This window comes from Sprattus sprattus (genome assembly GCF_963457725.1).
Source record: "Sprattus sprattus genome assembly, chromosome: 19".
NCBI lineage: Eukaryota > Metazoa > Chordata > Actinopteri > Clupeiformes > Clupeidae > Sprattus > Sprattus sprattus.
In genome coordinates, this window is record NC_137917.1 from 633,678 (window position 1) to 660,584 (window position 26,907).

Genomic DNA, 26,907 nt, shown 5'->3' on the forward strand with positions numbered 1-26,907 from the left:
TATGCATGGACTGAGTTTGCGGCTCCCTCTGGAAGCATCAGGAAACACAACAAACATAACACTACAAGGCCAGTCATTCCCCACGATGGTCTTAATGCAACCCCGTCGAGTGGGGCCTCACCCAGTGGCGGTTTTAGACACAGGCCACCCGGGCGGTGGCCCGGGGCGGCACTTTTTCAAGTCACGTGGAGGGCGGCACGACCAAGTAAATAAATAAATAATAATCTGGGCCGCGAAGTGGTTTTCTATTATCTATCACAGTGGTTCTCAACCGGGGGTACGCGTACCCCTGGGGGTACGTGAAGGTAGTCCAGGGGGTACGTGAGATTTAAAAATTTTTTTTTTTTTAAATAAGCCTCCATCCAAAAATCATTTCAAAATACTTATTATACGGCTCTTCAGAATGTTCCAAAATGTACGTTGATTTGTATGGGCCATATGTGGGTTAAATGTCTGCGTTCGCAGGTTTGTAATTCCTTGATATTCACTGCTGCGTAAAGTTTATCACCGCTGTCATTGACAACGCGTTTTTTGCTTCTAATTCACATTGCATAATATTATCATTCCGCAAGTACTCCGGTTAGTTAACGTAACGGAAGGTCATCGAAACTTGAAGTAAGAAGGTGGATTGCTCAGCATTTGCGTGCAGAACTTTTTTTTTTCTTAGCGGAAATCACAAAATGACAACAAACTCATTCAAAAGAGGTATTCTGGAGGAATGTCTTCTATCGTTTTGGCAAGTAACTGTATAATAAGCGCGGTTTTTTTCGCGAAAACATGGGAGCTGAACACACACAACTGCTGCTGCACACAGAAGTGCGTTGGCTCTCTCGAGGGAGAATACTCAAACGGCTGTTGAAATTACGATCTGAAGTACAGACCTTTCTGATTGAGCACAGATCCCCCAATGCCACACAGACTGGCTTGCAAATATGTGCTATCTGGCAGATATATTCAGCAAACTGAACAAACTGAATATGTCTGCAGGGAAAGGACACCAGCATTTTAAACCTGTATGACAAGGTGGGAGGCTTCCCGAAGAAAGCAGAGCTGTGGAGGAGAGCCTCTGCACAGGGGGATTTCACCTGCTTTCCTCAGATTGATGATTTTCTCTCTAGTGAGGATGTGGACAGAGCTCCAGTCCAGTTGGTCATCGTGGGACATTAGACCAATTTGATTCAACATTTTAATTTTCAATTTCCTACTTTCCTGACATGGAGGAGAAATCTACACAGCTGGATTGGGTGAAAAACCCATTTCTCTTGTCCGAAGCATGTGGAAGCTCTGTCACTAATCAGGAAACACTCATGGAAGTGTCATCTGACCGTGGGCTCCAGATGAAGTTTGCCACATCCACACTCACACAGTTTTGGATGTGTGTGAAGCAGGAGCACCCTGACCTGGGAGAGAAAGCTTTGGAGCAGCTACTACCCTATGCCTCCACATATTTATGTGAGGCCTCCTTCTCTGCAATGACTGTGATCAAAACAAAGCAGAGAAACAGACTGTGCCTGGAGAAGAGCTTGATCACAGCAGTTGCCTCCTTGCCACCAAGACTTACAAAGATTTTCAGCGAAGCATAAGCACAAGTTTCTTACTAAAATGTAATTGCAAACGCACTCAGTTCAATGCCACAATATTCAATGTTCAATCTTCAGTGCTGACAGTTTAATAAATCAGACAATGATGGCATAGAGATGTGTATAACATATTTTTTTTCAATCAAAAATGCTTTGTGCTGGTTAGGGGGTACTTGGCTGAAAAAATATTTCACAGGGGGTACAAAACTGAAAAAAGGTTGAGAACCACTGATCTATCATATCACTGTGTGGGGAATTGGCGAATTGGCGCCCCCTGCGGCTGCAGGCGCTCCTGCTTGCGCCCCTGCTTGCTAAGAAGGTGCCTTATGTGTGAAAACGGGGCAGGGGAGGGAGCGCGGGGGAAAAGTTAACCTCTGGGACTCCCAAGTGGAACAGACAAGTGGGGCAGTGACGTGCGGTGAGGTTCCTAGCTGATGAGGCACAGAAACCGGAAGTGATTACATCATTCCGATCTCTAGTTGTTTAAAAAAAATGTAAATGTATACATCATACATGTAAAAATGCATATGGTTTAAAATTTGTCATCTGACCAGGACTGAAAAAAACGTTATGTTTCATTGTCTAATACTATTACTTTTAAACAATCGTTTTTTTTTTTATCATAAGAAGTTATGCAGCTCAATACTCAACTGACTTGTTAACCTAACTTTTACAAGGCTTACAGCTAAACGTACAACCGGTGTGATAATTGAACTTTTACACCCTGTCAAATAAGATATTAATAGTATCAAGCGAGCATATGTAGCCCTCCCACCAATGATGTGGCTCATTTCATTTTGTCTAGGGACAATATAACTACGGTTTTGGGATGCTAATTTAAATGACTCGGACAGAGTTTTGAATTCGCAGTTTAGACAAAAACAATTGCATATTTATTAACACAACATATTCACAAGCAAACAGTTAAACACCGCAGACATAGCACACAATACCAAAATGTTCTACTGACCAGTATAATTTAAAGTTGGTGCACTTTTGTTGGAGCTCGTAACCGTCAATTAGAGGTGAAACAAACGTAATCCACCCACGACTGTCCGTATCTTTCAGTGGAAATCCGTTGTCTTCTCCCGCGATTTCCCTCCTCTTCTTGAGCGAATGCAGTCAGTAGTCTAGCTCAGGAATAGCACCTATTCTGCTCACAACTTCAAGGCATTTTTCCTGCGCCAGCAGCCTTTAGCGAGGTCCGTGTTTCGCATGAATATGTAGTCCCGTTGGGAAACGTGAAACACTCATACCTTCTGTCCCGTCGTTTGAAGCAAACCTTTTAGCTCCAGCATTGGTCTCCCATTATCAATAATTTCTTGTTTGGACTGAAAGTCCAGTTTTGAGAACTGCTTCAGGTTAGCAATGCAATCTTCCATTTTCGCCGTCAAGGTCAAGTAGAAGTGTGTAGAAGAGGTCCAACGTCAGACTATATACCCGAGAATTGCGCTCATGCTCGCCCCCTTCACTGAATCCGTGCTACTGCCTGCCTCAGTAGCAATATTTTTCAATGCATTTTGAGCTCAACTCAAAGGTTCTGCGCTTGCGCACGCATGCGTAAAACCCAGTTTGGAGTGATTGCGCAATCCCTACTGAGGCACTGGCTCGGCTGTCCATAGACAGCAATGCATTTGCCTCAGTACACGGCACGTCTATGCTTGATCACTGTCACTGGGAACCGGAAATGCTCAAATTCAGCGATTTTGATAATAAAAATGCTCGAAATGATCGGAATCATGCAGAAATGACACTCGTAACACAGATAACTAGAGAAATATGAATATTTATTTTATAATACATAAATATATATGATTATTATAATAAAATAAATAAATATATATATATACAGTACTGTGCAAAAGTTTTAGGCAGGTGTGAAAAAATGCTGTAAACTAAGAATGCTTTCAAAAATGGAAGTGTTAACAGTTTATTTTCATCAATACTTCATAAATTAACAAAATGCAGTGAAGGAACAGAAGAAAATTCTAAATTAAATCAAAATTTGGTGTGACCACCCTTTGCCTTCAAAATAGCATCAATTTTCCAGATACACTTGCGCACAGTTTTTGAAGGAACTCGGCTGGTAAATTGTTCCAAACATCTTGGAGAACTAACCACAGATCTTCTGTGGATGTAGGCTTCCTAAAATTCTGCTGTCTCTTCATGTAAACCCAGACAGACTCGATGATGTAGAGATCAGGGCTCTGTGGGGGTCATACCATCACTTGCAGGACTTTCTGTTCTTCTTTAAGCTGAAGATAGTTGTTAATGACATTGGCTGTATGTTTGGGGTTATGTTCCTGCTGCAGAATACATTTGGTGCCAATCATACGCCTCACTGATGGTATTGCATGATGTATTAGTATCTGCCTGTATTTCTCAGCATTGAAGACTCCATTCATCCTGACCAAATTTCCAACTCCACTTGCAGAAATGCAGCCCCAAACTGGAAAGGAACCTCTACCATGCTTCACTGTTGCCTGCAGACTCTCATTATTGTACCTCTCTCCAGCCCTTCGGCGAACAAACTGTCTTCTTCTACAGCCAAATATTTCTAATTTTGACTCATCAGTCCAGAGCACCTTCTGCCATGTTTCTGCACCCCAGTTTCTATGTTTTCGTGCTTAGTTCAGTCACTTGGCCTTGTTTCCTTGTCGGGGTAGAGCTTTTTGGCTGCAACTCTTCCATGAAGACCACTTCTGGCCAGACTTCCCCGGACAGTAAATGTCTGTACCTGGGTACCACTGGTTTCTGCCAGTTCTGAGCTGATGCCACTGCTTGAAATCTTCCGATTTCGAAGGTAAATAAGCTTGATGGGTTTTTCATCAGCTGCATTAAGTTTCCTTGGCTGACCACTGCGTCTACGATCCTCAATGTCTTCTTCAAAAGAGCTTGAACTGCACATTTTGAAACCCCTGTCTGCTTTGAAATCTTTGTCTGGGAGAGACCCTGCTGATGCAGTATAACTACGTTGTGTCTTGTTGCTGTGCTCAGTCTTACCATGTAAATGGATACAAAATAAACATTGATTGTTTACATTTTTCAAAGCATTCTTAGTTCATAGCATTTTTTCACACCTGCCTAAAACTTTTGCACAGTACTGTATATATATATTTTTTTTTACTTTTCAAAATGACAGGTGAGGCTCTGCCTCCCCTGCCTCCTATGACTTCACGTCCCTGAAGTGGGGGGGACGGGGGGATCCACTGTAGGCTATAGAGCAATACTCTAATACAATTAGTGGGCGCAAGTCAGTCACACCTCGACTTTCTTGCAAAAAACGCACATTCATAATAGTATAATTACAGGCCTATAATTCCTGCACGTTTTTTGTTTTTGTGAATTGTGTGAAATGGCTTATACAAATAGGTAATACTGAACGATTATGTGTCACCAAGGTCGAGGTGAATTGGTTTAGTCTTAACTTCTGTACTAGTGACGGTGTTGGGGGATGGAGAATGTGTTGATTGTCGAGTGCAAAATAAACATAATAGATGGATAGGAAAATGCAAAAATCCGTCAGGTGCCAAATTTCGAAAAAATAAAAGAAGAAGAGGAGAAACGAGCAAAACATAAAGGTATGCCACTATGCTCTCTCTGTTTGATTACGGTATCCATGAAGTGATGAAAGGCTAATGTTAATTGGTGGTTGGCTATAACTCTTACATTTGTTAGCCTGCCATTCTGCTGCCTATGTAATACAACAATAAATCGGTTTTAACTCAACAAACACGAGATCTAATTTCGCGATAAGACTGTGCTTTGCAACAAAACTGTTACACGTTCAGTTTTAGGTTCATCATTGACGTTGGACCGTGTAATTAGCCAACGGAATGTTCATATCTTCTGTAGGCAGTTTCAAAGACGGAACATTTGCCATTTGCCTTCGTGACAAAGTATAGTTTTCCAGGAATAAGTTGAAGTGTGTCATGCATAGAATTCTAGGCAGTAACCAAGCAGCTAATTGTTCCTCCCTGAAAGAAGTTAATATAGCGTTTAATGACAGATATTTAGCATGTAGGCAGTAAGGGCATGTTTATTCCCATTGATTCCCATTGATTATTTAAACTTCTCTGTAAAGGCGCTCGGAGGGGGCCTCGCCCGGGGCGTAGTAACCTGTAGAACCGCCACTGGCCTCACCACAAGATATTCAATATTTTACTATTAACTTCCAACATGTTTGTGCTCCATCAGACTTTTGGATATAATCCTCTAATACAGGGGTTTTCAACTGGTTTTGACAAGGGACCACCATTCTGACTAGTAAGTAATTTGCGGCTCACTAATGTGCCTACACACATGTGCGTGTTTGTAACCGCCGCCGCCTCACCCCCTCCCCCTGCACAGATATTATATGTGAAAAATGATCAGGGTGCATTGCTAGCCGCCACCACGCCCCCTCCCCCTGCACAGTGTTGAAATATCAAAGCGAATTTATAAAAAGCAGGTATCCGCTCAATACACACGGAACAGAAGAAGCCACTGTGCTGGCCAGAGTCCAGGTGAGTGTTAACCCATAGTAACAGAGGAGCGCATCATGTCACGCACAATACATCATGTCACGGACAATACATCATGCATAGTCTAGTGAAAACTGAAAAACAATTTCATTCAACGTCATGCATAACCTGCATTTCCCAACACTTTATTTGAATGCATGCACACAAAAATGATTGTGATATGGTGTGGTGTAGGTCACATCTCTAATGTTCTAGCCTTTATGTGCCATGACAGTATAGAGAGACAGGACAAGAACCCGAGCGCTGATTAAGTGCCCGACACATTGAGCATGTGACTTGAGTTTGTGAGTGAAAGCTGTTTTGTGATCTATAACATTTAAAAAACTAAATGGCTTCAAAAGACTTTAAGACCAAACACATCTCCAGTTAAAAAAGTGTTCTGACTCATAGACTAAAGACAGATTATATCCAGGTTATATAAAATAACTCTCCACCATCACAAAGGCACACCAGTACGAGCAACAACCACAATGCAAATACAGAGGAGGGGAGGGGAGGGGAGGGGAGGGGAGGGGGGAGAAAGAAAGCCTTTACCTTCATCTAATCCATAGTACTCTTCAAAGCAGATGATGCAAGGGGAAACAACATTGGATACACACACGTCAATCATGTGGGTGGAACTTGCTTTTGCTGAGTAATTGTGTGGTACTAGCCGATAAGCAACCAAATTCTGTCTGTCCGGTGAGGGGTAGAATAACTGCCACTCCCCCTATGTCAGGGCCAGTTTCTAGGTCACGGTGCGAATGGGGAGCGTGTGGCCAACACCTTCCCAGTGTTAGTGTTTAGCACGAGGGTGATGGGTCACTGACAGACGGCAGCTCAATTCTCAGCTCAGTGCAACTAGAGCCCAGATGGCGTGCCTCTACAGCAGACACGCTCATGGCGCCCTCCAGAAACCTGAGGGGGTGGAGGTTACATCAGCGCTCCCCAGCAGGACTGTGGCGCACGCCTCCCTCACAGGCACACCAGAGCAGCCCTACCGCACTACAGCCAGGGGGCCAACACCCACCTAATAATGCAGTCCGTTCCCGTGACCAGAGTTCAGTCGCAGTGTAAAATAGCCCTTTGCTTCTTGCTGGTGTATTACAAGAAGAACTGCCACTCTTTGTGAACTAAAAAACGCAGTTTGTTACATGCTGAAGGAACAGATCAACAGATCTATACTCAGATATCTATACGAGAGAGAGAGAAAGAGAGAGAGAGAGAGATGACAGGAGAGGAGTTCAAACTAACTCTATACGAGGAAGAGAGAGAGAGATGACAGGAGAAGAGTTCAAATCTATACAAGAGAGAGAGAGAGAGAGAGATAGAGCGAGAGAAAGAGAGAGAGAGATGACAGGAGAGGAGTTCAAATCTATACAAGAGAGAGAGAGAGAGAGAGAGAGATGACAGGAGAGGAGTTCAGATCTATACGAGAGAGAGAGAGAGAGAGAGATAGAGAGAGAAAGAGAGAGAGAGATGACAGTAGAGGTGTTCAGACTAACTGCTAATTGAAAGCCTCACCACATACCTAAACAACAGACACAGAGATGTTCAGGACAATAAAGCACAGAGGGCTCATAGGCACAAACAGGGGAAAAGTAGAGCAAACACTGTAAATCTAGGTTAAGGCTTGCTGTGCGCGCAAACCCACACACACACAGGCACACAAGCACGCGCAAACACACACACACACACACACACACACACACACACACACACACACACACACGCACAGGCACAGGCACACACACAGGCACACAAGCGCGCACAAACACAAACACACACACCAACATCAAAAGGCATGGGAAACATTGGATGTTTCAGAGAAAGTTTTGGCTGACACTATAATTCTGATTAACAACAAATATACAAATCTAAACGGTACTTACTGTACTTACTTGATGGCATTGTGTAGGTGTCCTCTTCATCTATGATCTCAGCATAGTCATCTGTTTCTGTCAAGACATAAAGACATTGCAATGATGGCTCTACATCTCACAGACAGAGAAATACAAACACACACACACACACACACACACACACACACACACACACACACACACAATCCTACATACATACAAACAGCACCCTGTTGACTTAGCTGGGTTTGTCAGCAGAGTAAACGCTGCTCAAGCAAGCTCATGTATTTGAGAGAAGAGCAGAGGAGAGCAAAGGATGTGAGGGCGAGAGAGAAGAATGTGTTTTTTCCCCTCTGTCTGAGAAGTGCAATCTGGAACAACACATTTAGTCATGGTGTCATTCCGTCAGCTTACAAAGAAATGTTCCATGTTTTCAGATGAGAAGGTGGTGGAACACAGCGCAATGTGCAGGGATATCTGGCTGTAGGACAACAGCATTCCTGGCTCTAAGCACTCACACTATGAGTTGACCACAATCCTCCCATCATTATGACCGCCACGCGACAGCTGAGAAGTTGACAAGGTCAGAACTGCACGATATCGGAGGTGTGGGATCATTATGACACCTTTTGATTGCATGTTAAGTTTCGTGGAATTCCGTTCACGGGGGGGCATGCAATAAATTGATTTATATGGTTATACACCAACTGGCCTGTAGGTGCACGACACAGTTTTCTTCGAATATCCCGAGAACAGTAGGGCCTAGGAGGGCCAAATTGTTCTTGTATGTTTGTGTTAAGAGGCCATGCCAACCCATACCATAACCGGCCATTACATGTATAGCGCCACCTAGTTGCCAGGGACATCAAGCCTGTAACAGTCCATCTTCGGTAGAGTTTTTGTCCATGGATGGAGCAAAATGGCTCTGTAGCGCCCCCTAGAACATTGCAAAAAAACCTGCGCATTGGGGTTATTTTGGCGTAGCTTGACGGAATTCGGTACACGTCTTCATCATGCTTGGACGCACCAAAAAGTCTCTTGACGCCATGGTGGCAGGTCCACAGGAAGTCGGCCATTTTGAGTGGAAGATGCGTTTTGACGGCGTTTGCACACCGGTAATGGTAACGCCTTGAAATGTGGTCAGGTTACTTTTAAGCCATGGGCGACTAAAAGTTATAGAAAATTTCTCATTAGTCGGAAGGTGTGGGCCAGGGGCGGCGCTAGAACTTATTCACTGGGGCAGGTGCCTTAGTAAAAGTCTCCAGTGCCGCAGTAAAATTCTTGCGCTGTTCTCGCTGTCCAACGGCATTCATGGGCGCATCTCCCTGCCTGCTTTCTGTCCTGACTGACTCGAGCCTGTCACTTACCAGCCAATAAAAATACAAAGGAAAAAAGAAATGGGCCATAATAGCCAATCAGGAAATAGCAGATTTAACGCAACAACCAATGAAATCGTTCATGTGATTCTTCCGAGTGTTTCGTTGTAAACACACACTGGAAACCGCTGGAGCGGAGTAAGTAAGTCGTCCGCTGTTTTAATGTTACAACAAATTCACAACTTGTTTGACAGAAACAATGACAAGTTGATCGATGTTAGAGAATGTTCCCCACATAATTAGCACCCGTTTTTCAATGACTACCGTCTTTGTAGCCTAATGTTAGCAACAGTTTTACCAGCTTGCGCTCTCTCCCTCACACACACACTCACACCATGCGTAGGCTGCATGCACACATGGGGACAATTATGTATTTATAATTTATATGTGTAGACAGAGTCCTGTAAAAGTAGCCTATGCATTTTGGATGTTACCATCTTGTTAGAGTTTGTTAGCCTAATAATGCACACCAGCTTCTCCTGAGAAGGGAGCATCCTGCATAATACTGCCATAAAAGAAAGATACTTTTTGTTTATGTTTGTTAGTTACTTTGCTTTCCTGAACCAGTTGTTTTTCTAATCTTAAATGGTTGTAGTAAGAGGATGCTGTTTGTAAATCTTTGAGGTGTGCAAATGTGCATAAAATATCCTTATATTGTACTCATGAATATCCTTGTATCTTTACCAGTGGTTTAATATAGCCTACAGCAGGGGTCTTCCACGTTTTTCAGGCCAGGGACCCCCAAACTGATGGCGAGATGAGCAGGGACCCCCTACTATATAAATTCTATAAAATGTAGTTTGAAATGTACAGGGTGGCCGTGCCACTGCCATTTATAAACATACATCTTGCATACAATTAATAACAACTTATTCAAATAATTTGCAGATTTCATCATACATAAAGAAGGGACAGTGAATCCTCAAGCATCTTTCGATGGCACACATCCTCCCACATTAGTGAGATGTATCTTCTTTTCAATAACTCCTGACTGACACGATCCAACGGATGACGGAGGAGGAGTCTGGCGCATGGGGTTGTGTTGACAACAGAGACGTTATAGTGAGATTGACAGGTCAACAAACCAATCACACCGCTAGCAAGTTGTTAACCTTGTAGGTAGTACTAACTACTAACTACTAACATTAGATAGGGGGCTGATACACCTCGCAAATCCTCTCAGACTTATTTTTCAGTTACAATTAAGGTTTTTTGACCTTGTTCAGTGTCTATTTCTCTGTAATTAAAAAAAAAAATCTAAGCAAAAACCTGTCAAACTACCAATTTATAGGTACAAACAGGACCATATACGGAGTTTGGTCCGCCATCTTTTATTTTTGATCTTCGCATTATTTAGACTTGAGCATAAACGCGATCTGATTGGCTAGTGCCTGTGCTGTCGTAGTTGCATGAAAGGTGCTGTAAGTGAACCGCTGCCCAGCTTGAGAGAGCTCCTATGGGTAGCTGAATGTGTGCATTGGACTGAAAGATAACATCTTCTTGATCAATTTATACGTTATCTACAATGTGTTGGATTTATGTTAATGTAAATTTAAAGGGAATAAATACAATTCTGATTCGGAAGACATTTAAATTTGTGGGGATTTTTAAAAAAACATTTTTTTTAAAGAAATATTTAAAAAGAATTGTCTCATCAACCAAAGATTTCGTGACCCCCCTGCAGTACCTCCGTGGACCCCCTGTTGAAGACCTATGGCGTACAGTATGTCAGTGACAATAATGATGTTGAAGCTTGTATCCGTAGGCTAGCCATTTATTTCATATTGCGCACACATTTAAAAAAAAAAAAAATGTATTGGGAGTTGGGGGCCTGTGCCCCAGTAAAGCTCTAGGTCTAGTACCACCCCTGGTGTGGGCGTGGCAGACCCTCAAACTTTGCCAACTTGCCAGTGCTTGCCACAAAACACAAAGTCTTTTATAACTCTTGCGTACATTGTTTGATCCAGAGAAAATGTCTTAGGGTGGACGCTGGATCCGGCCCGAACGCGTACATATGCCTGACTGATATCACCTATAGCGCCACCTGTTGGTGGTTGGAAACTTCACTTTGTTTCCACACCTCGCATGTGATTGAACTCCTCCTACAGATTTAATGGTAATTCCTTAAAACGTGGTCAGGTTACTCTTCAGCAATGGGGAATTAAAAGCTATGAGAATCTTTTACAAAGTTTGAAGGGTGTGGGCGTGGCAGACCCTCAAACTATGCACTCTTCACAACTCCAGTCACTTATAACTTCGAAAGTGCACGAAAAGTGCACGAAATGAATGCATGCCAAGTTTCGTGCAATTCCGTCCATGGGGGGCCATACAATATTTTTTTTTATGTGACTGTACACCAACTGGCCTGTAGGTGGCCTGACACCAGGAGGGCCACATGTTTTTTGTATGTTTGTCTTAAGGGGCCATGTCAACCCATCCCATAACCACTACATTGCAAAAGAAAAATATACCAAAACAATCCACAAAAAAGTAGTACACAAAACATTACATAACCAAATCATCAAAATCTATCACAAATAATTCCTTTAATACATAAAACTGAAACAAAAAAACAATTTACACACACAAAACACATAAAAACACACAAACACACTGACAACCATGACTCTTTCGCAAAACCTATTGAAAAGTCTGTGGTCATATTTTGTAACGCTTTACGTTACGTCTAGTTATTATACTACTTTTAAAGGTCTATGTTTTCCCTCACTACACCTTAGTTAACAAAATAAACACACACACACACACGCACACGCACACGCACACGCACACGCACACGCACACACACACACACACACACACAACAGATAAGGAAGAAGACATTACCGTCCCCGCTTATGTCTTCTGCTGATCCATGCAGCATGCAAAAGTGAGGATGCCAGAGAGAACGAAAGAGAAACAAGAGGTCAAATGTGAGAGCCAGGTCAACACGACACTGGAGACCTGATCATGGAACTCCAGGAATAGAGGATGGGATATGAGGAGAGAGAGAGGGCAGGTGAAGAGAGGGTGGGTTAAAAGGAGAGAGAGAGAGGGCAGGTGAAGAGAGGATGGGATATGAGGAGGGAGAGAGGGCAGGTGAAGAGAGTATGGGGTATGAGGAGAAAGAGAGGGACAGGTGAAAAGAGGATGGGATATAAGGAGAGAGAGAGAGAGGGCACACTGCAAAAAAACTGCTTTCAAAAACAAGAAAAAAAAGTAATAAAATGGTGCAAATATTGCTTAAAATCAGCTAAATTATCTGCCAACAGAACAGGAAGATTTGACTTACTAAGAGATTAAAAAAAAAAGTTAAAATAGCTAGCCTCAAAGAACCCATATATATCTTAAAACTAGTGTGGCCAGACTAAAAACAAGTACGTTTGTCAAAATAAGTAAGAATTATTTTCTCAAAATGTAGGAAATTGTGCTGAAATTTGCCAAATGTTAGATCCATACTCTTGAAATGAGGCTATATAAAGGCAATTTATCTTGAAATCAGTACAACTACACCTAAAACAAGTATATACAGTGGGGAAAATAAGTATTTGAACCCCTACCGATTACGCAAGTTTGGCCACTTGCAAAGAAATGTGTGATCTAGAATTGTATTGGTGTGTGTATTTTAACAGTGAGAAACAGAATATAAAAAAAAAATATCAGAAAACTGCATTGTATAACATTCATGACTTTATTTGCATTTGATGCAAAAAAATAAGTATTTGAACCCCCAAGGAAAAAGCAAGAATTATGGCTCGCAATGACCAGCTATGTGCCCAAGAAGCACACAGATTAGTCCTCATTAGGTCTAACAAGGTACACCTGATCTCAACTGGTGACGTTTATAAAAGAAACCTGTCCAAAGAATCATACTTCACACCTTCAACCTCACCACCATGGGTAAGACCAAAGAGTTGTCCAAGGACGTCAGAGATAAGATTGTAGACATGCACAAGGCTGGAATGGGCTACAAAACCATTGGCAAGCAGCTTGGTGAGAAGCAGACAACTATTGGTGCGATTATTCGTAAATGGAAGCAACACCAAACAAATGTTAATCGCTCTAGGTCTGGGGCTCCATGCAAGATATGCCCTTGTGCGGTATAAGTGATCATTCGAAAGGTGCAGAATAACCCCAGAACTACACAGGGGGAGCTTGTGAATGATCTCAAGGCAGCTGGGACCACAGTCCCCAAGAAAACCATTGGCAACCCACCATGCCATCATTTTTTGAAGTACTGCAGCACTCGCAAGGTCCCCCTGCTCAAGGAAGCGCATGTAAAGGGCCATCTGAAGTTTGCCATTGCACACTTGAATGATTCTAAGGAGGATTGGGAGACAGAATATGGTCAGATGATACAAAAATCAAGCTCTTTGGCATCAACTCGACTTGCCGTGTTTGACGGGGGGGGGGGGGAATGCTGAATATGACCCCAAGAGTACATCATACCCACCATCAAGCATGGAGGTGGAAACATTATGCTTTGGGGCTGTTTCTCTGCCAAGGGTACAGGACGACTCCACCGCATCAAGGGGACTATGGATGGGCCATGTAACGTGGAATATTGGGCTTGAACCTCATTCCCTCCCATTGAAAACGCAACTTTGCAGATCCTCTCCAAATCTTTAAAGAGGAGTGGACCAAAATCCCTCCTGAGATGTGTGTAAACCTGGTGACAAACTACAAGAAACGTCTGACGTCTGTGCTTGCCAACAAGGGCTATTCCACCAAGTACTAAGTCATTTTTGTCAGTCAGTTTTGCTAGGGGTTCAAATACTTATTTTTTGCATCAAATGCAAATAAAGTCATAAATGTTATAAAATGCATTTTTCTGGATTTTTTTGTTGATATTCTGTTTCTCACTGTTAATATACACCTACCATTACAATTATAGATCACACACGCAAGTGGCCAAACTTGCGTAATCGGTAGGGGTTCAAGTACTTATTTTCCCCACTGTATGCCTAAATTAAAAAAAAAAAAAGAATTATTTCCTCGAAATGTAGAAAAATGTGCTTGTATTCAGCAAATGACAGCAACATCATCTTGAATTGAGGCTATATGCTAGGCAATTTATCTTGAAATAAGTTCAGCTTCTCTATAAACAAGTGCATTTGCCTAAAAACTAAAAAAATTAAGAATTATTTTCTCGAAACGTAGAAATATGTGCCTACATTCAGCAAATAATAGCACCATCATCTTGGAATAAGGCTGTATGTTAGACAATTTATCTTGAAACCAGTAAAGCTATACTAAAAACAAGTACATTTGCCTAGATACCATAAGAATTATTTTCTCAATAACTAAGACAATTTGCTTAAATTCAGCGATTTTGTTATTTCATTCATTAAGCTTCATTTTTGGGCTTTTTTACATTTAATCAGATAGGACAGTAGTGCGAGACAGGATGCTAGCTGGAGGGAGGGATTGAGAAATGACCGCAAGTCAGACTCGAACCTGAACTCTTACTTGAACTCTTACCTGTATCACCATCAGACCCATTCATGGTGCAGGGTTGCTACTGCGTGTGCCACAGCTCCTTGGCAAATGCTATCTGCACAATCTCTATTATCTCAATGATCAATTGCAGATTGCAGTCGTTTCTCAATCTCTCCCCCCAGCTAGCTTCCTGTCTTTCTCTACTGTCCTATCCGATTAAAGGCAAAAAGCCCAAAAATTAAGCTTGAAAAATAATAATAAAAAAATATATTTTTCCTAGATATTGAGAAAATATTTCTTACGATATCTAGGCAAATGTACTTGTTTTTAGTGTAGCTTTACTGATTTCAAGATAAATTGCCTAGCATGCAGACTCATTTCAAAAGGATGTTGCTAGCATTTTCTGAATATAAGCATCTTTCCCTACATATTGAGATAATAATTCTTAAATATTTTTGGCATCTAGGCCAATGTTCTTGTTTTTAGAGTAGCTTGACCTATTCCAAGATGAATTGCCTACACTGTAAAAAAAAAATTGTTGAGGATATTTGAAATTTGCAGGCAACCGTCTGCATTTAGATTTTTGCGTTTTCCCAACAATTTACTGTGTGATTGTACCAACTACAATATCACTGTTGTCCTTATTAATAATATTCAGTTCTGCCAACAAAGATTTTTTCGTTCAGTGAATGGTGTTCAGAGTCCTACAAAAAGATAATTGAGAATAAATAATATTTATTGCGCTCTCACTAACACCATTCCGGTGGGCCTCAGAGGGCAGGCAATTTCTGCTGCAGGACCGAGTTAGGACAATTCTTACACGCACCCTCTCAAGGTTTGCTCTTTAAGCAGTTAGGATGGCCAAACTGTCTACACCGTGTGAGGATCGAACTCACGACCTTCGGATCATGAGACTGACGCGCTACCCACTGCGCCAACAAGGCTACGGTTTCGATCGCTTGATTAATAAATAATAAATATGAGTTTAAAATAATGTTTTAACTTTACATAAAATGTCACCCTTCGTTTAGCTAACGTTAGTTACAGTCAGGGGACAAACAAGCTAGCTAGTTATTTAACATTCGTACATTAGTTGCCCTTATACCTTGGATGCGTTCGCGCACTTTTCTATGTACTCTCTTCTGTCTTCTATTTTCCACCTGTTCATTCCGTAGCTACTTCAGTTGTGACGCTCAGTCGCACGACACCAACTTGAGATGAAAGCCCCTTAGAGAGATCCGTGTAACCCCGTCCGTCTACCAACTTTCTTCTAATGACCAATTTTAAGTTCAGCTTATTCTCTAAAGCATGTTGACACATCAGTAGACTGCATATTGTTGGTCTAACATGCATTTCTGCATACATTTACAGTATTTACATTTCCTTGTCTTTATAACTAATAATTTCAACTATACTGAACAAACCATACCAACTTTCTTGTAATGACAAATTTTAAATTCAGCTTATTCTCTAAAACATGTTGACACATCAGTAGGCTGCATATTGTTGGTCTAACATGCATTTCTGCATACATTTACAGTATTTACATTTCCTTGTCTTTATAACTAATAATTTCAACTATACTGAACAAACCATACCAACTTTCTTGTAATGACAAATTTTAAATTCAGCTTATTCTCTAAAACATGTTGACACATCAGTAGGCTGCATATTGTTGGTCTAACATGCATTTCTGCATACATTTACAGTATTTACATTTCCTTGTCTTTATAACTAATAATTTCAACTATACTGAACAAACCATACCAACTTTCTTGTAATGACAAATTTTAAATTCAGCTTATTCTCTAAAACATGTTGACACATCAGTAGGCTGCATATTGTTGGTCTAACATGCATTTCTGCATACATTTACAGTATTTACATTTCCTTGTCTTTATAACTAATAATTTCAACTATACTGAACAAACCATACCAACTTTCTTGTAATGACAAATTTTAAATTCAGCTTATTCTCTAAAACATGTTGACACATCAGTAGGCTGCATATTGTTGGTCTAACATGCATTTCTGCATACATTTACAGTATTTACATTTCCTTGTCTTTATAACTAATAATTTCAACTATACTGAACAAACCATACCAACTTTCTTGTAATGACAAATTTTAAATTCAGCTTATTCTCTAAAACATGTTGACACATCAGTAGGCTGCATATTGTTGGTCTAACATGCATTTCTGCATACATTTACAGTATTTACATTTCCTTGTCTTTATAACTAATCATTTTAACTATACTGAACAAACCGTAGTTAGATTTTTTACAGTGTAGGAGGCACAGTGCACACTCATTTCAAAAGCATGTTGCTAGCATTTTCTGAATATAAGCACCTTCCCCTCTATATTGAGATATTAATTCTTAAATATTTTTTGCATCTAGGCCAATGTTCTTGATTTTAGTGTAGCTTGACTGATTTCAAGATAAATTGCTTTGCATGCACACTCATTTCAAAAGGATGTTGCTAGCATTTGCTGAATATAAGCACCTTTGCCTATATATTGAGAAAATAATTCTTAGATATCTTTGGAATCTAGGCAAATGTACTTGTTTTTAGTGTAGTTTGACTGAGAAGGATAAAATGCTTGAAATAAGAAACTATGACTTTGACAAATCAGTTTTGTACTTGTAAGTGGGGATCACCTTATAATAATGGCAATTCTAGTTTCAAGCATTAACATGCTCAGAACCAGTAATAAAATCTCAGTAACAAGTAATAAACCCTTATTAAGATAAGTAAGGACTGAAACACTTGAAGCAAGTGAAATGTTCTAACACAAAAAATGCCTGTAAGAAGTAATAACTTGTCAGACAAAAAACAAGCATACATTGCCTTGATTAAAGATATTTTATCTTACTAAGATTTCAGAAGTGGAGCAGCAGAGGTGATGACCCTGCAGGACATCATCACACACGCCAAACACCTGACTCAATATATTCAGTTGAGCTGGCACATGCCCACACTTTGTCCAGGTCTGTGAGCTACATCTGCCCTTTTGTGGGTGGGCCATCTATTCGACTATGTAGGGCTTCCACACGTCACTATTTACAAACACAAGGCCTAAGTTAATATTCTTTATCTCCCTCTGGAACGAAATACTGTTTTCTGATTGGCTAATGGGGTGTACAATAAGTTCGTATAGATGGACACCTTGGACGTAGTCCCAGTAGAAAAGTTAAATCGCCGTTCCATATCAATGCTCTTGAATGGTTACCATTGACAACCAATGTAACGGTTTTTTTTCTTCAAAATACGCACTACTTTCTCTAACGGGAGCACTAGGCTTCAAATCAAGAATTCATCAGGTTATTATGCATATTAAGTTTCCTAAAGATAAAGGAAATTCTAAATAATAATAATAATAAAAACATTTTTGGATGTTGTAAACGGGAGATAAGCGGGATAACGGCCTCCGAGCTGTACAGTTCTACAAAGATAATGGACTCCGCTACGCGTCGTGGAGTTCTTTGCCCCGCAGCGTCCATTATCTTTGTAGAACTGTACAGCTCGGAGGCCGTTATCCCTTACATACTTTTCTCTTCCTACACTTCGGTGGCAAGATTAAATAACAAACATACACAACTGTAAACAGCTTAATAAAATATAACATACACCTGGTAAGAATCCATATTGTGGGAGTTATGGCCTTTGTTTTAACATGTCTTTTTGCAGTTAAATATGTCCATCATGTTAAGCATCTTCTGCCATGTACAAAGTCAAACTCCCATGGCTATCTCCTCAGAGACCTCGCTCACACAGCACAAATGCCAGTAAATGTCAAATCTGCCGATTGGCATCTAAGCTCTGGATTTGTGTGTGTTTGCCACAGATATGTCTGGATAAGATGTATTCATTATTCTGAGCACAACTCTGGAGCTGAACAGAACGGCCCAGAATCTAAGGCCTACACTTCCCATGAGCACCCACCAGTCTCAGTCACACGGCACTTCTTTCACATTTCTATCACTCTAGAAAACAGGACTATTCCAGACATGGCCCACACCTATGTAAAAAGTAGAGGAACCTAGGAGCCCCTGCGCTTTACACTACACTACACTGGAATCAAGTAATCGGTTCAAAGATAGCACTGTGCCATTTCAAAAGTACAGTCAGAATAACAAGTACTGTAGGTCCAACATCTGGCTCCACAGACCTGTGCCCTGACCTTAGATGGAGCATTCAAGCAGTGGCCTCTGCCCCAGCTCTTACCTGAGACAGATATGGCCCTTGTCCTGCATGAGCTCTTACCTGAGACAGATATGGCCCTCGTCCTCGTCCTCACGCCCTCCAAGCGCTTGTCATGGTTGGAGACTCTGTGGAACATAGGTGGAAGGAGATGAACACTATACATCCTGCACAGACACACAGCCTGAGCTCAGAGGGCGCTTGAGGTCTGGCAGTGAGGGGGTAACACAGTTGCACACACTGAGGAGGGGACTGAGGCTGGGGGGGGGGGGGGGGTGTAAAGACTGAGGGGGAGGGGGACCAGCCTCCACACGTCAACACACAGACAAATTCCTCATGGTCCAGCCAAAGACAGGAGAGGAGAAGAGGGAACCAACAAAGCCACATTCTACTCCACACACTCTCAAAACACTGAGTTTAGGATTACTTTCAATAAAGCTGTTTATCGTTTGGGGATTTAAGAGGTTCTTTAAAAAAGGCACTTACTTTGGCATTGACTTGGGTATGGAGGGCAAGGCTCTCTCTCCCTCTGTTGGATAAGAAGCACACATGTGAGTGGAGGCTGGAGCCAAGTGTGAAAGGATTTACTACCAGAGCTTTCCCTTTGTCACAAACGTCTGCCAGCGGAATCAAACAAATGCTGTATATTCAGCAGGAGCTGGGCTAGCTAAGCTCCAGTGGGGGGCAGAGAGGAAGAGGATGAAGGTTGGTGTGAGCGATGGTTAGCACCAGACAGCTGGGAAAGGATCTTTACCTTTGTGCACTCGGACGATGAAGGACCGAGACGTGCCATGGACCAGGCGGCAGTAGCCATCGATCAGGTCAGCCATGTTCTCGGCGGTGGTCATACATGATGTGGTGACCGTGAGAGGCTGACGGAGAGGAGGGAGATTAGTGTTAGTGATGAGCACACATGCAGTACACACTACCCACAACACACACACATGCTTGAGAACATGTGCACACTGCACATAGGTGCATATACACCACAGTATTTTCTACTGTATTATTTTACAAGAGTCCATTCAAATCCTGTATGGTAAGCATTGCTATGGTGAGTGTCGTTGTTATTCCTCCTGTTGTTGTTACCTCAGGAGCACCTGCCACATCCAGCAGAAGCATGCCTTTGCGCTCCTTCTCCTCCAGGCAGGAGTACTGGATGCTCTGCACCTGCGTGAAGTTAGCCAGATGGGTGGGCTGGAGGCGGAGGACAGAGGGAGTTAATGCTCGGTCAGCAGTGTGCAAGGCTTAAATAAACACCAACGCATAGACACCAATACATATACACCACCACATACACACCAAACATTAACACCAACACGTACACACCAACACATACACACCAACACATACACACTAACACATACACACCAACACATACACACTAACACATACACACTAACACATACACACCAACAAATAAAAACTAACACATACACACATTTTAGTGACCGGATGAAGGTTAGAAGTGATGAAGAGACAGTTTGCGAGTGCACAGTCCTTCCTGATGTGCAGTGAGTGATGGGTTAAATGACAGAAAGAGAAGGGCAGCAGAGCTTACCGTGGAGCCCTTGTCTGTGAGGTAACTGATGCCCTCTTCAGGACCGATGGCCAGCTCCACCGCTATAACCCAGCTGGTCTGTCAAAGACAGAAGAACAGACCCGACATCAATAATCCCACTTTTAAACACAGCAGTGGACTTGTGCTGAGACACATCAACTAAAGGGCAAGCAGTCAAGAGACACACAGACTGGTTCTCTACCTGATTACTATTTGTTTTACCAACAGATGTCACTGTGGAACAGCTTTCTGACACAGTGTGCACAGGTGATTGCCTGTAAGGCTAATATCCAAAAACACCCCACACCCCCTTCACTGACTGGCTGTACGTTCAATGAATACATTCTTCCTGTAATGATACATATTTTCTCAATACTACAAATACACATCCAAAGATGTTCTACTGGACAGACTTTGCTGGCAAAACCAAAACACTCCACATAAACACAAATGAATGAACCTTTCACAATGAAATCTCCATCCTGTTACACCACTAGGGGCCTAAGTACTTGCTTTCAAGTGTTCGCAATGAATAGAGCCATTTCATTAAGTCAAAGCCGAAGAGACAGCCAGAGATGCTTACCCCCAGAGCACATTTAAAACATTCCTTGTCAAATCTGTGGATTGGCGAAAGAATCTCGAAGAACTTGAGGATGCACTGCGCATCGTTGAGGTTGGCAATCTGTTTGAAGGTCTGTTGGATCAGCTTACGCAGTGCTTTTGCCTGAGGACAGAGAAAGCGATGAGAGCTAGCATGAAAGTGGTTTCATTTGAATGACTTGTGAAAATATCAACCATTTATTCTATATATAAATTAACAATAAACAACTCATTTAGAAAATGACACACAGTAATGCTGACTGAGCAGCATATTTATCATATTAATTGTAAAGGATTTCAGTAATTCAAATAAATGAACACAAGAACCTTGAATGAGGGCAATTTACAGTGTGATGAAGTTGTAAATATGGTGTGTTTGTGTGGGTGTCATTATGTAAACATTACCATGAAGCATCAATTGGCACAAGGCTAATTAACCTCTAACAATCAAGGCGTAATCTAGGTCATTAGATTTGGAATCTACCAAAAACTCTTTTGAAACGCTGCTTACAAAGACAAATAAGCATGCTGTCTGTCATCACAAACAGAAACCAGGAGCAGCTGTACAGGAGAGCAACATCTATCTCTCTGTCAGTGTGTGTGTGTGTGTGTGTGTGTGTGTGTGTGTGTGTGTGTGTGCTTGTGTTCACCTGCTTGATACAGAGTTCCTGCCCCTGCGGAGCCTCAGATAGCCTGGGGCTCACAGATCTCCCAGTGCTCACGTGCACACACACACACACAAACAATCTCACACACACTCTCTCACACACACTCTCTCTCACACACTCTCACACACACACGCACACACACACACACACACACACACACACACACACACACACACACACACACAAACACACACACACACACACACACACACACACACACACACATACACGCACACTGTATGAGGGAAACTAACGACACTGACTCAGACCCAGCTTTCACTGGCTTATTTCTGACTGTGTAATTGAGTGAATGAGCACGAGTGGGCCTGAGCGAGCGCCTACGTTAAAGTGAGACAGGCAGACCCATTATCATGGAGATAATGACACTGAATCGGCTGGAACTCAGAGCTGAAATGGAGACTGCTGAAGTTGTGTTCTCAGAATGCTGCCGATCAAACTCACCTTGACAGATTCCAGCAACCCCTTGGGAAAGAATCTCCTCAGCCCCACGTCCTTTCTGTCGAAGTCAGAACAGAACAACAGTCAGTTTGGAGGAACTGGGAACTCTGCATGCCGTGACGCAACACAGACTAGAATCCTTACTCAAATTCAGCTATTGTTCTTAAGGTTCGTTAGCATATGCAGCAGCTTGTGGGTAGATTTAGTGGGACCACCTCAGCTAGCAGTTCTCTGTCCAGGCAGGCTTTGACCATGAGATCCCATTAGCATGTGTATGGGTGGTCACATGGCCTGTGTCTGATGGAGAGAGAGGCTGAGGACCAAGGCTCATATCCATCTTGTGGTCTATGCTAATCTATAGATAGATAGATGGATACTTTATTAATCCCAAGGGATATTTAGGAAAATCCAGCATTGTGCAGATGAGACCATGAGATGTTTACTCAACACTAGCACCTGACAGCTAATAAGAGTTAGGCACCGTCAGAATGACTCCCAGGACTAGCTGAGGCCCTCTGCACTGGTGCCGTGTGAGCTAGCACACAGACCTGGACTACTCAACCAAGTCTGTACTTCATAGAGTTACATCTTAAGTCCTCCAGCTCCGAAGGCAGCTGCACACATATGAACAACAAAGTACGAGTGAAGCATTGCAGAAGGCACGAGTGAGGCCCCAGCAGAACAGGACCCCGCCGCAGGAAACGAGTGTGGATCAATTAGTCCTGTGACTATAAATAGAGCCCAGCGTGTTACACCAGGCTGTTCATTCACTCTGACCCATATTTACTTCACACACTGCCAACGAGGCTCCAATATGCACAGCGGAGTCTAGAAGTAGTGTTGAATAGCTCCCAGCATAGAACAACAACGCCCATAAACATGTGTGGTTGTACTGAGAGAACATTAAGCATGTTGAGGCAGCTGTAACTCGCAGGCAACAGCTCTGTACACTTAATAGATTATGTATTATTTAAGTCATTTGTCATTTGGATCTAAACTGCACTTAACATTAAAATGATGTTTTACAGCGCACAGACAAACTCACTCTAGTAATTCATAATTTGACTTCTTGTCCAGTGCATTTCCTCTCATGTCTCGGAAGAACCTCCTGCAGCGGGAAAAAATAAGCAATCAATAAAATGAGAATCCATCATACATATCAGTGTCCATACTAACAGGTCAGAACATCTCCCTCTCACCTGATTTCAAGACAGCCCAGTTTGAGTGCAATGTCTTGGTCTACTTGATCCCCTGTCTGAAACATGTAGTCACTTTTAACCTGTGAGAGAGAGAGAGCAAGGAACAAATGAGGCATTTTCAGAGGTCGTGGGTGAAGGTAAAAAAAATGATGAAGCAGACGCAAGTGAACAAGTGGTGTATGCCGATATTTAAGGCGGAGTGGAAAAGGAGTGGAAAAGGTATTCAACGAACTCTCAACGATGCTCCAGATCCGAGCTTTAGCGCTGATTATCAGGCAACATAGTGAAGACATGGTGAAGGGGCTGATTGGGTGAGGGGGTGACTGATTGTAGTCCATTTCACATGAAGCCCACATCCCTCTCACATAGTCCCTAGTCAGTGTTGGAGACCCCCTGTCCTACGCTCACATACAGTCACAAGAGAATACAGGCTGAGTGGGACTGACCTATTTATACCTCGTCAGGCACAGGCTGCAGAGCTGCAGTCTCCACCACTGAGCACCTCAGTGTTAACCAAGAGAGTGCGAGGATCTTTGGCTCACCTGGTGATAAAAGTAGTTGAGTGTTGGCTGGTCTTCAGTGAACTGGTTCAGGAATCCTTTTGGCAAATAGCGTATGCGCAGCTCATACCTAAGAAAACAAGAACGCAGCGTTTCTTAAGGCAGCTTTCAGGGGAGCTGTGGGGATATTATCAGCTGTATTCTGGGGGTTCTGAGGGATTTGTGGGTTTATCTTAGCTCAGTAAATATGGAGGAGATGAGAGAGTGAGTCAGAGCTGTGCACACAGAGCTCAGGATCAGAGCTCAGCAGGTGCACACAAACCCACACGCCATCAGGGGAGCATTTTAACATGCAGGGCACATACAGAGACAACTTCACAACCCTCACTTTCACTGACACCATTTCACCTGACTTCTTTAGTGGTTGGTTAACATACTGAAAAATGCTGCCTAAGTGGAAGCCTTTCTATGAAATAGTGCCTGTTCTCTTCCCTGCATACCCATTACTGAGGCTGGCAGAGAGCGGTATGAACAGAGGCGTTTGTCAGACAGACACTGATGAGCACTTTGTTCCAAATCATCTTGCTCAGCATCTTAAAAGCAGCCCGAGCGCCAAAGGCTCACAATGTCAGACTCAGTTTGCTTTCGACGGGGACCTCGGAGAGAGTGGGAGCTGAGCTAAAGTGAGCTAATTAAGGCCCCAGCAAGACCGCTCTCGCATATGGCAATGATCAAAGATATCAGGAAGGTTTCATTCAACTGCATCCAGTCTGGCGGAAAATCCTTTGTGATCCATGCCCAGGCGATATGAGTCATCTCCAAGCATTTCAAAGAGCTGGGTGATGCTGGGCTCCACCTGGTCTGTGATCAGCTGCAGCGCCAAAGGAGAGAGACTATTACAGACATGAAGGGGAAACATGTAATCTTCCTGGTGGCAACCACATTTATTGCTCTACACGCGTAATTGCAAATTACAGGTGTATTTTTCCCTGCCAGGATAATCAGTACTGGTGTGCATGTCCACTATCCTCCATAGATATGCATGTGTATATGACTAAAGTGGAGTAGACAGGGATGACTGTATGTACAACCCTTTCACATAAAGGAGCATGTGATCCAACAGACATAGGCACTGAAGCATTAAGTACATATCCATTCAAATAACATCGCTAACTGTTTTCTTACATTTCTAAAGCCTTCACACTTCATACAAATTCATCTCAATTGAAGGATAAGTATTTAATCCGCCCAGTTCTTATTGAGCATATAAAGTAACAGAAACGGATCTGCCTTTCGTTGAGAACATGTTAGCACATGAGATAACGCCGCATCACTGTGGACCGTGTCTGAGTGTTGGAGCATCTGGACCCCACCTGCACTACACACTCAAACACAGCTTTAGCTGAACAACACATCAGACCTCCAGACTCAACCCTCTCCAAGCACGATGACAGACATAGAGGTGACTGCATCCTCTGACTCAACCCCAGTTAGGATGGGTGAGTCTCAAGAGCCCAGTGGTTTGAAGAACAGATGATTATCTGTCTAACATCACAACTCTATATCATTCCAGAGTCGAATTACCCAAATGTACTCAACATTGGGAGATAAAAAGTGAGAGCATTAATATTAGAATGCACCAGCACTCAGCCATCTGTACGTTTACGTGTACACAAACCCTAGATTGACTGAATCCGGATTCATTTTCGGATCCGGTACTTTTTTTAATCACACCGATTTAGTAAATAAAAAATGTATTCATAACTATTGTATAGTTGTCCATGCTCCGTGTATACGTGATAAAAAAAAAAAAAATGTACTGGATCCAAAAATGAATCCGGATTCAGGCAATCCAAGCACCGTTTAAACGTGGCCTTAGACACACACTAATCTGCGGACAGGTTTGAATCTGTACACTTTGGAACCGCAATTCGAGGATTCAGTGACCAAATCTGTGTAAACATAAGGTCGATCCGGAGAAATTTCTGTCTGGATTCAGGCAATCTAGCGTTATGTAAACTGGGCCTCAGTGCTGGTCTTCTGTCGAGTAAACTGGGCCTCAGTGCTGGTCTTCTGTCCCCACAGCAGGAGGCAACTGAAGGGGCACTGGGGGTAAGTAACTCCTAGGCCTCGCTGGGCCACAGGGCCACAGGGCTAAAGCAGCCTGAATCACCTCTGGAAATGAAAGCCTGGCATAAATGATTCAGAAGACTCTTCATTGTAAGAGCTGAGCAGAAGGAGGGCGATTCCCCCTCGGCTATGGCAGTGCTTTCAACATCAACAACAGTGCAATTAAAAAAAGTGCTATTAATGTGCTTCATTAGGCCTGAGCAGTGAGCAGAGTGGGCCAGCACTTATCCTCCAAGGGTCCCCGCATTTCATGAGTCATGACTCTAGACCACGAGTCCACACAACAAACACAATGTGTCCCCCCCTCCCCGAAGCCTCTTCCACAACTGTGCAATTGGGCAACTTTTGATACGCCTTGTGGGGTGATTCTGATTAAGACATCTATTTTATTTAACTTAGCCCAGAATACAGCTCTGTTAAAATAGATGCCACATCTCAATTTTCATTTGACATGACAGAACTCTGCTAGGCTTTTTGAAATAGTGATGTTTCGGAGTGTGTGGGACTTGCCTCCACTCATCCTGGGGGTGCATGCGCTCGAATCTCTCCCTCACGTGGGACACCCCAAGGTCAGGGTGCAGCCAGTGTACCTCCCCTGTCTTGAGGTGGCTCAGACGCAGACCGAAGCAGGACACACACTTCACCTTATGGATGTCCAAAATCTTCTGGATGACCCCCTGTGGAACGACAAACATCAGGAAACTGCTCTCCAACGTGGCTCAACTGTGACCATTCAACAATATGCATTTTAGATTGAGACGATCATCATACTAATCAATGGATGAGGTTCACAACAAGATCCTACTGCTATCCTGCAATCTGATCTTG

General features: G+C 42.6%; 1 protein-coding gene across 4 annotated transcripts in view; it reads right to left on the bottom strand.

Moving 5' to 3' along the window:
- ptk2ab (protein tyrosine kinase 2ab) overlaps positions 1 to 26,907 on the bottom strand; it is a 67,816-nt gene that overhangs the window by 25,477 nt on the left and 15,432 nt on the right. The window contains exons 2-15 of one of the 4 annotated variants that reach the window (XM_080858420.1): positions 26,590 to 26,756; positions 23,992 to 24,079; positions 23,450 to 23,529; positions 23,296 to 23,358; positions 22,254 to 22,308; positions 21,107 to 21,247; positions 20,524 to 20,601; positions 20,052 to 20,159; positions 19,717 to 19,834; positions 19,449 to 19,491; positions 19,026 to 19,090; positions 12,165 to 12,182; positions 7,975 to 8,040; positions 6,638 to 6,658 (exon numbers count right to left, since the gene is read on the bottom strand). In XM_080858420.1, the coding sequence (XP_080714546.1) occupies positions 6,638 to 6,658; positions 7,975 to 8,040; positions 12,165 to 12,182; positions 19,026 to 19,090; positions 19,449 to 19,491; positions 19,717 to 19,834; positions 20,052 to 20,159; positions 20,524 to 20,601; positions 21,107 to 21,247; positions 22,254 to 22,308; positions 23,296 to 23,358; positions 23,450 to 23,529; positions 23,992 to 24,079; positions 26,590 to 26,756 (1,111 nt within the window). The remainder of the gene's footprint in view (positions 1 to 6,637; positions 6,659 to 7,974; positions 8,041 to 12,164; positions 12,183 to 19,025; positions 19,091 to 19,448; positions 19,492 to 19,716; positions 19,835 to 20,051; positions 20,160 to 20,523; positions 20,602 to 21,106; positions 21,248 to 22,253; positions 22,309 to 23,295; positions 23,359 to 23,449; positions 23,530 to 23,991; positions 24,080 to 26,589; positions 26,757 to 26,907) is intronic. The other 3 variants (XM_080858419.1, XM_080858418.1, XM_080858417.1) reach the window with 3 other exon arrangements.